At 31.8% G+C, this 11,553-nt stretch overlaps 2 protein-coding genes across 3 annotated transcripts; both read right to left on the reverse strand.

Annotated features, from left to right (window-relative positions):
* Positions 1–1,618: 1,618 nt before the first annotated feature.
* LOC142534925 (pectinesterase inhibitor-like) lies at positions 1,619–3,352 on the reverse strand. Its single transcript, XM_075641578.1, has 2 exons — positions 3,187–3,352; positions 1,619–2,274 (listed from the first exon to the last, which is right to left on the reverse strand). The coding sequence occupies exons 1-2, from the start codon at positions 3,284–3,286 to the stop codon at positions 1,805–1,807; spliced, it is 570 nt and encodes a 189-aa protein (XP_075497693.1). The 5' UTR covers positions 3,287–3,352; the 3' UTR covers positions 1,619–1,804.
* A 597-nt stretch (positions 3,353–3,949) lies between these two features.
* Positions 3,950–6,381, reverse strand: LOC142534899 (U-box domain-containing protein 30-like). 2 transcript variants are annotated; one of them, XM_075641576.1, is made up of 2 exons: positions 6,233–6,381; positions 3,950–6,114 (listed from the first exon to the last, which is right to left on the reverse strand). In XM_075641576.1, exon 2 carries the CDS (start codon positions 5,726–5,728, stop codon positions 4,379–4,381), a length of 1,350 nt encoding a protein of 449 aa, XP_075497691.1. In that variant the 5' UTR covers positions 5,729–6,114; positions 6,233–6,381; the 3' UTR covers positions 3,950–4,378. The 2 variants fall into 2 exon arrangements, with proteins under 2 accessions (XP_075497691.1, XP_075497692.1); XM_075641577.1 differs by having other exon boundaries at positions 6,310–6,328.
* Between the last annotated feature and the right edge of the window lie 5,172 nt (positions 6,382–11,553).

Genomic DNA, 11,553 nt, shown 5'->3' on the forward strand with positions numbered 1-11,553 from the left:
TTTGGAACCAAAAGGCAGCTCAAACCCAAAAAAATCAAGGGATGGCCGAAATTTTGGAAAATGGAGTAGAGAGATTTTCGAAAATTTTAGTGAATAGTGGCTAGGGTTGTGGCCACCTTATTAACATATGAATCCTTAACCTAATTACCTTAATTATGGGTTAATGCTCCTTATTTAAATTTAATTAATTTATTCTCTTCAAATTTTAATTATCATAAATTCAGCTCCTTGAATTTACTATCTCGTAATTTTATATAAATTCAACTCATTGAATGTATTGTTTCAACTGAAACAAATGATTCAGTGTTTGTGTGACTCTCAATGGTTCAGGAATATAGCTAGTCGTGAGTTCACAACACTTTGTGATTCAGGGCATTTTTTTTATTCGGTCTTACCCTAATTTGCCTAATTACATGTACCAACATTTGATCATGAGAATATCATAAATCATTTTCTGATTTAAACCCATTGAATCACGGTAAGAGCGCCTATTAGCATCGTCCCATAATTTCTTAGGTATCACTGATAGTGTCTGCAATACCAATAAGTTATGATTAATGTACAATATGTTCCTTTCATCTCATATATCCCGATTGAATCCGCAACTATTGATTTATCGAGGGTTGCATATTAGATTCGATAGTTATGTGATACATTCATAAAATATTCATAATGTCATCATATATACAACAAGAAAACCTTTGTTCCTAATGTACTACTTACACTCTGGCCATAGATTTCATATACTACTATTTCATTAGATCGCATAGGATATCTACACTCGTAGGTGAGCGGTGAATTCTCGACTACAATGCACTGGCTCTTACACATGTCACAGTTGAACCCAACCTCGCCACCTTGTGACCCTCGCGGAGTTGGTAAATGTGTCAAAGCTCAATCATAGTATGTAGAAACTCAGTGTTGTCCCAGATCTTAAGGACTAATGATGTACAATCAAAACCACATAGTTTTTCTCTTGATAAATGATAATCACTTGTAAAGTTCGAGAGAGGGTTATTCGGTACAATCATCATATGATTACCTATCTACATGATTAGATATGTCAATGCCCTTACCATGAAATATGGCGCACAACATCATAGATATTATTCTCAACTAAAGCGGATTTTATCCTTGTTTTTAGGCGGCTGAATCGACTATGAATTAATTTAGAATATACAGTATTTACAAATGAGTTTAAAGATCAAAATATGATTCATTTGTATTAAAGTATAACAAAGGATCTTATCTATGTTGTTTGCATGGATATACTGATGAAGTAAAATGGAACAATAAAATGTAAATTATATTAAAATAAAGACTACAACTGAGTCAGTAAATTTCTTAACCAATCGTTGGTTTACAGAGTATCTACTCTAACATAATGTGATCAAACAAATACAGCACACTATATTCTTGTTCTTAGATGTCTTACATTGATTCGATTAAATATTCAAGAGCTATATATATAATGTTAGACAATCCCCAACTCTTATAAAATTTAAGCTCCAGCTATTTATTCCTTTGTGGATAAATCTCAAGTTGTATATATTAACTTGGACAATTTTCCCTTAAGCTAGTTTTTTAGTATGGATTGAGATATGTTACCTTCAATTTCCAATCATGAGATGGAGTTAAGTTGCAAATAGTCATAATCAATTTGCACCAAATCTCGAATTTCAATTCCCACCGTCAAACTAACTACTGGATTGAAGCAACACTAAGCATCGTATCAAGAAGATTGTTAGTCGAATTACAATTTAATTCTCACAAATCTATTAATTGAAAATCTTCTCTTGCATGGCTAATTCTCCCCATCATCCCTCATTTCCTTGAACAAACGATCCACAGCCACCTTCACTAGACCCACATATACCCGGAACTCCTCATTCCTGTTCTGAACGTGCGCCGGATCGAACGCACCATTATCGAAATCATTGTGGCAGCTCTTCACTTCATCGAGAACATCGTCGACTAGCACAGGAATGCCGCTATACCCACGCTTACGCAGCATCTTTTTCGCTTCATTCAGATCACCAATTGCGTCGTTGTAGTTCTTCGAACACGACCAGTACTTCTGCTTCAGTTGTTCGTTATTCGACTCCTCGCGAAGGCGGTCGAGTTTATGGTGGATTTCTTCTGCTTTTCCTCTAGCCAAATCGTTGGCGGCTTCCACCATGCCTTTGGCGTCGGTGTGGAATTTGCTGCGCTCCGATTTGAGAAGTTTCCAGCACGACTTGGAATCATGTGTTTTGGAGCAGAGATCTCGCAGGTCTCCATACTTCTCCTCGTGGCCGATCCTAACAATATTTGGGCCTGAGTCTAACTTTTAAAAACAGGCATCCGGATCATAATGTGTGTTAATATTTTTTTTAGTTTCATATCAATTTTTCAAATTAAATCAATACGTCAAAGACAATATGAAAAACTAAATAAATAAAAATATCAAACATGTCCAAAATGATCACTAAAAAACAACCTGCCTAACAGTTTTAGAGCTAAAAATACTAATCAAGTCTGTATAATCAAGTTGTTCAGTAATTTCTTTCTCAATCGATAACATAGCCAATCCATTCAATCTTTTTTGTGATATGGTTGATCGGATAAAAGTTTTGATGAGCTTTAATATAGAGACAGACAAATAGCTCGTATGAAGAAAGAGAACTTGTCATACGTGGGGCGAAACAAAAAACATGAGCAAACAGAGACAACAGAGTCTTGAGAAAGACTCGTGACCAAAATTTCGAGAAAAAATGCTTTGAATTAAAACAAAAAAATACACTACACATTGAAATCCGGATAAGTATTACATCCACCAAAATTTCACTCAAAAAGCGTAGATTATAGATACCACATAAAGCCCCGAAGAAAGTAAAAAACTACAATAAAAAATTAGAATCTCGAACAAAGCAAATACGAGAAAATAGACTTACAGCTCCTCACGAGTCTTTCAATCAAACCTAGAGATGACGCAACGACTGGAGTCGATTAGGGCTTGTCTGCAGATGAATATTGGGGAAGATTGAGAAATAAATCGATAACATACTAAGCAAGTTTCATTTAATAAATACTTGGTTTTGAGCTATCTAGTAACTAGTATTATATATAATAATTTTTAAAAAAAATTTGGGCCCCAAAAAAGAGATGAGTCTGAGTCATTGGACTCATTTACCTCTTAATAAGCACGGCCCTGCTTCTCCTTCTCGTGGTAGTGGCGAGCCGATGATGCGGAAATGACAAACATCAAAATTAAGGTGATAGACATTATTTTCATCAAATCATCCATTATTTTTTAATTTAATTTTATTTAATTTTATTTTATTTTATTTTGGGTTTTTTTGAGTGGGCAAATGAAGGGGTATATATTAATATAAGAATATTATTGTCGTTACTTTATAAAATTTAATGTTCGTTTATATTTTAATTTACTTGGAGATTATTTACGTTTCTTGTTTGTTGGTATAACTAATTCATTAATGCTATAATTCATGACATAACTCTATGCCAAGCTAGTTGGGGTCGTTTCCTATAATTATTTTTTCACCACTTAATTGACTTGAAATTATTTAAGAAATATCGTGAAACCTTTCAAATTAATCTTGCTGAAGCATTTTAGAGACCTTCTTTTAGAATCATAAAAGATAATATAAATTATCTTGTTAAAATAGTTTAAAATAAATTCATACAATTTACAAACTCGTAAAACAAATTATAACATATGCTATCACTTAAAAGATAACTGATAACAAATTTGTGTGAGACGATTTCACGTGTGATATTTTGTGAGACTGATCTATTATTTAATCATCCATGAAATAATATTATTTTTTGTTATGAATATTGGTAGGAATTGACCCGTCTCACAGATAAATATTCGTGAAATCATCTCACAAAAGACCTACTTAAGATTTCCAGTCTGTACCTAGTTGTGACCATCATTATCCACAGCTAAAAACAAACAAATTATGTTATGTAGAATAAATTCAGCCAAACAAATTCTAATTATCCATAAATTGTACATATAGAATGGGCGCGGCGCTGGGAGAGGCCAAAGAGACCAGTTTTTACTCAACTCTACACTCTCATTAATTAAGGCATAAAATAAACAAAACTTGTACAAAGTTGCCAAGGAAAATTGGACCTTGAATGGTAGAGAATAGCAGGGATTGATGGACCAATGCAGCTGCTAAACAATTACAATTGCAGTTTCAAGCTCCACAAAATACCATGCTACACCCACCAAATCTATTATAACTTTACAAAAGAAATCACACAAATTCTGAAATCATACAGTCTCGGATTCTTGTTGAAATGGTTCAAGTTCGTAGTCTTTGAATCCGGAAGCCTGTGTATAAGAATATCAACCAATCTTAGGTGTTTATTGAATCGTTCTGGTAAGTTTGCACTTGGAAATGAAGATGGTGTCCGAATAGTTCAGACTGCAAAGCTTCAAAAGCTCAGCTGCTCGCTGCTTGAGTTCGGCGCTGCATCCACTCTGGATAACAAGAAGAAGCTTTGCGGCAAGACCTGCATCCACAGCTACCGAGGAGCATTCCTCGGGGGATAGTTTGCATACTGACAACAAGATTGAGAGTGCATGTCTCGTACAGTTTTCCGAGATTCTCATTAAAAGTTTAACCATATTTGGTATAGTGTTTTGACAATCTTTCAGAGCTTCTCTCCCTTCAGGCACAGAGGACAAGGCATCCAATACGAAAAGGGCTAGTTCCATGCACTCGGGATTCAAGAAATGTATCAAATCTACTAATGGAGGCACAGCTCCAATGCTCACAATCAAACTTCGGACTTGCTTGTGTGTGCAAATTAGTTTTAGAAGACCAAGGGCGGGCAAATGTCCATTAGGTTGTTTCCTATCCCGCACCAGTCTCATCAAAGCAACCAAAAGGCTATGGCTAGATATAGTTTCAGCTCGGAAATCCTTCTCCCCCATCAATGTTTTAATTAACCGAATACAATTCACCTTTATTTCAATCGACCCTTCATTCAAGATATCCACAACTGATGACACCTTTGCAGGTTGCATCAAATTTGATTTCGAATCCGAACTTAAATTCAAGTTCACAAGAATAGCGATAACTTCGGAGCCTACAGCATATGAAGTAAACGGGCCAAGTAAAGACAAAAGAAGGGCCACCCCACCTTCATCAATAATGGTCTTCCTAGCAGTTGAATGGCTCCCCACAAGTTGTCTCAGCTCCTTCAATGTTTGGATTCGCACCTGGCCCTTAACCTTTTTGAGTGTAATCAGAAGCTCTGATGCCCGACCCTGTGCATCTTCGGATCTCTTCTTCATCTGCACGTACTTCTGAGAGAACCAAGTATAGATTAAATGGTAAAGGGTCCTGTTCGGTGTGACCGTATCATCCCAAAGTTCTTGCATTGTGGTGGGGCAAGTGTAATGCCCCAGGCTAAACCATTTGAGAATGTTGGTTTTCTCGTAAGTTTGCCCAGTGCAAAGAGTAACCGGATCTTGCATGGTTTCGAGAGAAATAGGACAGATAAAGACAGATGGGATTTCTGGTAAATTAAGCTCTTCAATCATCTTTTTCAGATCCAATTTCTCCCCAACTCCACCGCCACAACCCCCTTCATCAACTCCACCCAAAACTCCATCTTTAACAGCCGTATCCAGATCTAACACACGCCCGTCTACACCACCCTCAAACCCAACAAGTCCATCTTTCTTTAAAGGCAGAAACATAGGCATCTTGGCGACCTTCCTCAGACCAAAAAAATGCCCGATTTTTTAAGTTGCAAAAACCCCGTGTGAAAACACAGTCAATAATCTTCCCCCGGAAAAATTTCAAGAAAGCACATTACATAAACAACTACTACACATGAATTCAGTGAAAAAGGATGAACAAAGAACGAAAGTTTCCTCAAAGCACATCGCTTTCACTGACACTAACAAGCAACAATCCTCTCTTTCAAAAGGCACATCTTTATTTTCCTCCTCTCCACACCCTTATCTCTCTCTTTTCACTTTCTGTGATTCTCTCTTTTACTGGTCAAAAGAATCATCAACATCATCACACAAGACATCATACGGCCTTCATAATCAATATTCTTCCCAAAAAATTCCCGTTCAAGCTTCTAAAAGAGTAAACCAGTCATATATTTCATCAAGAAAAAGAGCGAGGAAAAATATATAATTTTGAGCAAAAAATGCTACACACATGAAGACTATTATCGACACCCAAATCAAAACAACCTGCCAAAATGAGAGTTCAGAGGCGCTATTCAGCAGAAAACAAGAGAGATGATTGGAGAGGAGAGATAAAAGAGCACCTCCACCAAAGACTCCTCTGCTGAGCTCCTCTTTTTTCTACTTTCTTGTTCTTGGGCCAGCCCACTTGTTGATTACAGAGCCTCAACTTAATAGTAAATTAAAAAATTAAAAAATTAAAAAATCTACTCTTACAATTAATAACAGGGCAATTTGGAGAAAAATACATTATCTATGATTTATTTAAGATTCAGTACCCAGGAGTTTTTTTTTTATTTTAATACCTGACAAAAGATCAATTTAGTTTTTAATACATGTTTTATGCATTTTTATCTTTTTACCCTTTTAATTAATAAAAAATGATATAAATACATATTTCTATTGGTCATCTTCTCTTTCCATTCATCATTTCCAATGCATTTGGATGACATGTAAATTGAATTTAAATTTTAAAAAAAAACAAATTCGCAACTAATTGAACTTTTTGAAATGCTTAGTTTTAATTGCGAAATACTTAATTTCAATTTTAAAATACTTGATTTAGTAAATAAAATACTCAGAATATGTATTAAAATACTGAATAATCGAATATGCAACGCAAGTTCACCAAATGCTCGCATTTCCATCCAAGATCCATTTGGATGACATTTTCATTTCATTTAATTATTTTTTTATTGTTAAAAAAACAAATTCGCAACTAAGCATTGAACTTTTTCAAGTATTTAGTTTTACTTGCGAAATACCTAATTTCAATTTTAAAATACTTGATTTGGTAAATGAGATATTCAGAATGGGTATTAAAATACTGGATATTTGAATATGCAACGTAAGTTCACCAAATGCTCGCATTCCATCCAATATGCATTTGGATGACATTTTCATTTCATTTAATTATTTTTTAAAAAAAATTCGCAACTAAGCATTGAACATTTTGAAGTACTTACTTATATTTACGAAATACCTAATTTCAATTTTAAATACTTCATTTGATAATTGAGATACTCATAAAAATTAATAAAATACTGGATATTCTAGTAGGCAATGTAAGTTCACCAAGTGCTCGCATTTCTATCCAAGATGCATTTAGATGACATGTACATTTCATTTAAATATTTTTTCATTTTTAAAAGAAAAACAAATTTGCAACTAAGCATTTAACTTTTTCAAATACTTAGTTTTACTTGCGAAATACCTAATTTCAATTTTAAAATACTTGATTTGGTAAATGAGATACTCAGAATGAGTATTAAAATACTGGATATTCGAATTTGCAACATAAGTTCACCAAGTGCACGCATTTTCATCCAAGATATATTTGGATGACATGTTCATTTCATTTAATTATTTTTTTATTGTTAAAAAAAAAACAAATTCGCAACTAAGCATCGAACTTTTTGAAGTACTTAGTTTTACTTGCGAAATACCTAATTTTAATTTTAAAATACTTGATTTGGTAAATGAAATACTCAGAATGAGTATTAAAATACTGGATATTAGAATATGCATCGTAAGTTCACCAAATGCTCACATTTTCATCCAAGATGCATTTGGATGACATGTTCATTTCATTTAATTATTTTTTTATTGTTTAAAAAAACAAATTTGTAACTAATCATTGAACTTTTTCAAGTACTTAGTTTTACTTGCGAAATACCTAATTTCAATTTTAAAATTTTTGATTTGGTAAATGAGATACTCAGAATGGGTATTAAAATACTGGATATTTGAATATGCAACGTAAGTTCACCAAGTGCTCACATTTCCATCCAAGATGCATTTGGATGACATGTTCATTTCATTTAATAATTTTTTTATTGTTAAAAAAACAAATTCGTAACTAAGCATTGAACTTTTTCAAATACTTAGTTTACTTGCGAAATACTTAATTTCAAATTTAATATACTTGATTGGGTACAATGACTGAATTTACGGTGAATGCTCGAAAATATAGTATTTTCTTATATATTTGGAGTATTCAAATAGTAAAATCAAGTATCTGAAACCCCATAATAGGTACTTTGTATATCAAAATAAGTATGTACTTTTATTCCATGATAATTGAGAAACAATATTTTGATAAAATTATATTTTAAATGGAGAAAAATGATATAATTTTGGTGGATAAAATAATATATTTATTTAAATAATAAAGGGTAAAAGTGTAAAGTTTGCTTAATGGGTATTTAAAACTAAATGTATAGAATTGTCAAGTACTGATTTCTAGAAAATTATGGGTAGATACTGAATTTTAATGAAAACATCGACAGATGTATTTTTGGGAAATTTATCGTTAATAAATAAAGAACTATCAAATTAAATTGTCTCGAAATACCCAAAATAAGTTATTTGGGAATAATGTTAAAACTGACAGCTTGACCGCCCGTGACAATGTTTTGCTTTGACCGTTGGCCATCCGCCTTTTCCCGTGTGGCTTTGACTCCACTTGCACTTTGCTTTTACTCGCATAATTTGAAATTCAATTATTTGCTTTAAATGCTAAATAACGTCAAAAAAATTTATTATTGCATGGGATTATTCTAATTCTAACACTTTAAAATTGTATAAGTTAGTTTTGAAAATTAATAAGCAATATATTAATTGGACATGGAGAAACTGGTGGAGATATGAAAAATAAGTACTTAGTACTAGGAAAAGTGTAAGAAAATAAATAATACTGTTTGTATTCATTTTGGGTATAAAAAGAAACAATAAACTTCTAGCTAGGGATGATCAAGATTTCGGTTAAATCGAATTAATCAATCGAACCGAACCAATTTGAAAATTCGGTTCGGTTATTTCGGTAATTCGGTTTTCAAATTTGAAAAAATTCGGTTAATTCGGTTCGATTACGGTTTTCAAAATTTTGAAATTGGTTAACCGAATTAACAAATATAATAAATATTATTATTTAATAAATTTTTATTATTTATCAATTTTTATATATATTTTAATTTTTAATTTTAAAATCAACCATAATTCTAATATGTGTGTGATTTTATGTTTTTATGAATTTGTGTAGAATGTTGTGTTAAAAAAATTACATATATAATTAAAGTTAAATCACAAAATTTTTTTAAAAACTAATCGGTTAATTCGGTCACCGGTTCGGTGACCGAACCGACCGAATGTTCACCCCTACTTCCAGCTCACAATTAAAAGCTAATTATTGATAAATCATTAAATACTTTTTTGTTAATAAAATTTTAGCTTAATTCAGCGCTCCACTAATTTTTACAACTGTAATTTTATTAACACAAATCTTCGTGATTAATAATATTAAATTAGATACATTTAAAAATGTAACATTAATATGTTTTTTAAGGTTTTTTCTCCCTCTGACTGCATTAACGATTTGCTCGTAGAATGGAGAACATTAAATTATTAATAATTATAACAACAATGAGAGGAGATTTAATGAGGGATTCTTATTTGATATATATTTATGTTTGTTGGCAAATTTGTAGTTCGAAGGAAAAATAGAGAACGAAATATGTTTTTATATTTTTTTAGGGTTAAAAAGTCGTAATATTATTGTAAATAATCGTCAATTATAAACTTAAACAACCAACAGAGAAATTAGTCATTCACACAAGTAAAAGACGAAGGAGGAGGAAAAATTAAACGAACAATATAAATTTGAATAATTTAAAAAGATTAGTAGAATTGTCAAAATCTAGAGCGAAAATAAAATTTTGAGGTTGATACATTAATTTGAATGTATATCTATTATTATTAATTGATGTTGGTGAATTTTTTTATAAATCTCATAAACATCTCTTATATTTTTTTTTGAATATGTTTTTTGTGAGACGGTCTCACGAATCTTTATTTGTGAGATCGGTCAAACATATTGATATTCACAATAAAAAGTAATACTCTTAGCATAAAAAGTAATAATTTTTCACGGATGATCTAAATAAGATATCTGTCTCACAAAATACGACATGTGAGATCGTTTTGCACAAGTTTTTTTCTTTCTCAAGAATATGTATTACAAAAATAAATTAAACCTTCCCTGATTTGGAATCAAATTAAGCTATCACGTTTCTTTTCAATTGCGCATCTAGAAAAAATAATCATCACCCTAAATTTCTAGATTTTAGATTTATCATTAATTTTTTCTCATATAATCCGTGTTTTCATACCAAATAAGATATACATATCATATAAAATTGATTCGTAATATCGCGTCATAAAAATCATCTGATAATATGATTTTACATAAACTTCACGGATTTAATAAAATACATTATGATGGGAGTGATTCTGGATCCAGTCAACACTGGCATAAACAAATGCGTTCAACCTGAACAATATACTTATTAAATAATTAGATTTATCGAATTCGTAATATCCCCATCATATTTTATAATTTTCTAAGCGAAAGCAGGTCTTGTGGTGGTTGGTTCCGACTCTCTGTGTGGCCTGTCCCCCTTTTGTCATGCTCATACACACTACGTACGTGTGGAATTCATGGGAATGGCCCATCATTTTATAATTAGTGATGTAAATAATTTAAATTAAGTCAAACAATATTAATCTTGAGTTTGTCTCGTTTAAGATTATTTGAAGCTCGAGCTCGATTTGTTTTGAAATTATTAAGCTCGAGAAAGCTCGAGATCGACTCGTTAAAAGATCATTTATCATGATAATCAAGGTGAGCTAATTTATTTATCATGTTTAACAAGTCTGACTTGAGTTCGAGTAGTTTTCGAGCTCGTATAGCATAAAATTGAGCTCGAGTTTAAACTTGATTCGAGCTTGTTAAAAATTAAATATATCTATAAAATAATTTTAAATCAGACATAAAGGTGTAAATACATTCATAAATAACCAAAACGAAAAAAATAATAACTTAAAAAAACTTAAACTCGGTATATTATTGAACATATCAAAATAATACATCTGGCATCCAGATAATAAATATTTGTCATACATTGATATCACCATATAAATAATATTAAGTTTACTCATTTAACACTTCAACTAAGGCTGATGAGAAAGTAGAGAGGACGTTAGAGAGTCATTATAAATATGAATTACAAAATCATCTCCAATAACAAAAACTAGTCAACTATCATGTAAAGTCTAAAATGACAAATTTTTTTTTTAAAAAAAATGCATTATCAATGTGGGGACCCGGACGCTAATCAAGTTCTTAATCATCATTGAGACTAATTAATCAATTAGTAATACAGGGTCTAAATTTTTTTTAAAATGCGGAACGTAGTGACTTAAAACATATATACATCTCAGTATAAAAGTACAAGTCCTGTACTACATACATTTATTCAACTAAGGTTTAA

Source organism: Primulina tabacum, chromosome 2, assembly GCF_025594145.1.
Source record: "Primulina tabacum isolate GXHZ01 chromosome 2, ASM2559414v2, whole genome shotgun sequence".
Lineage (NCBI taxonomy): Eukaryota > Viridiplantae > Streptophyta > Magnoliopsida > Lamiales > Gesneriaceae > Primulina > Primulina tabacum.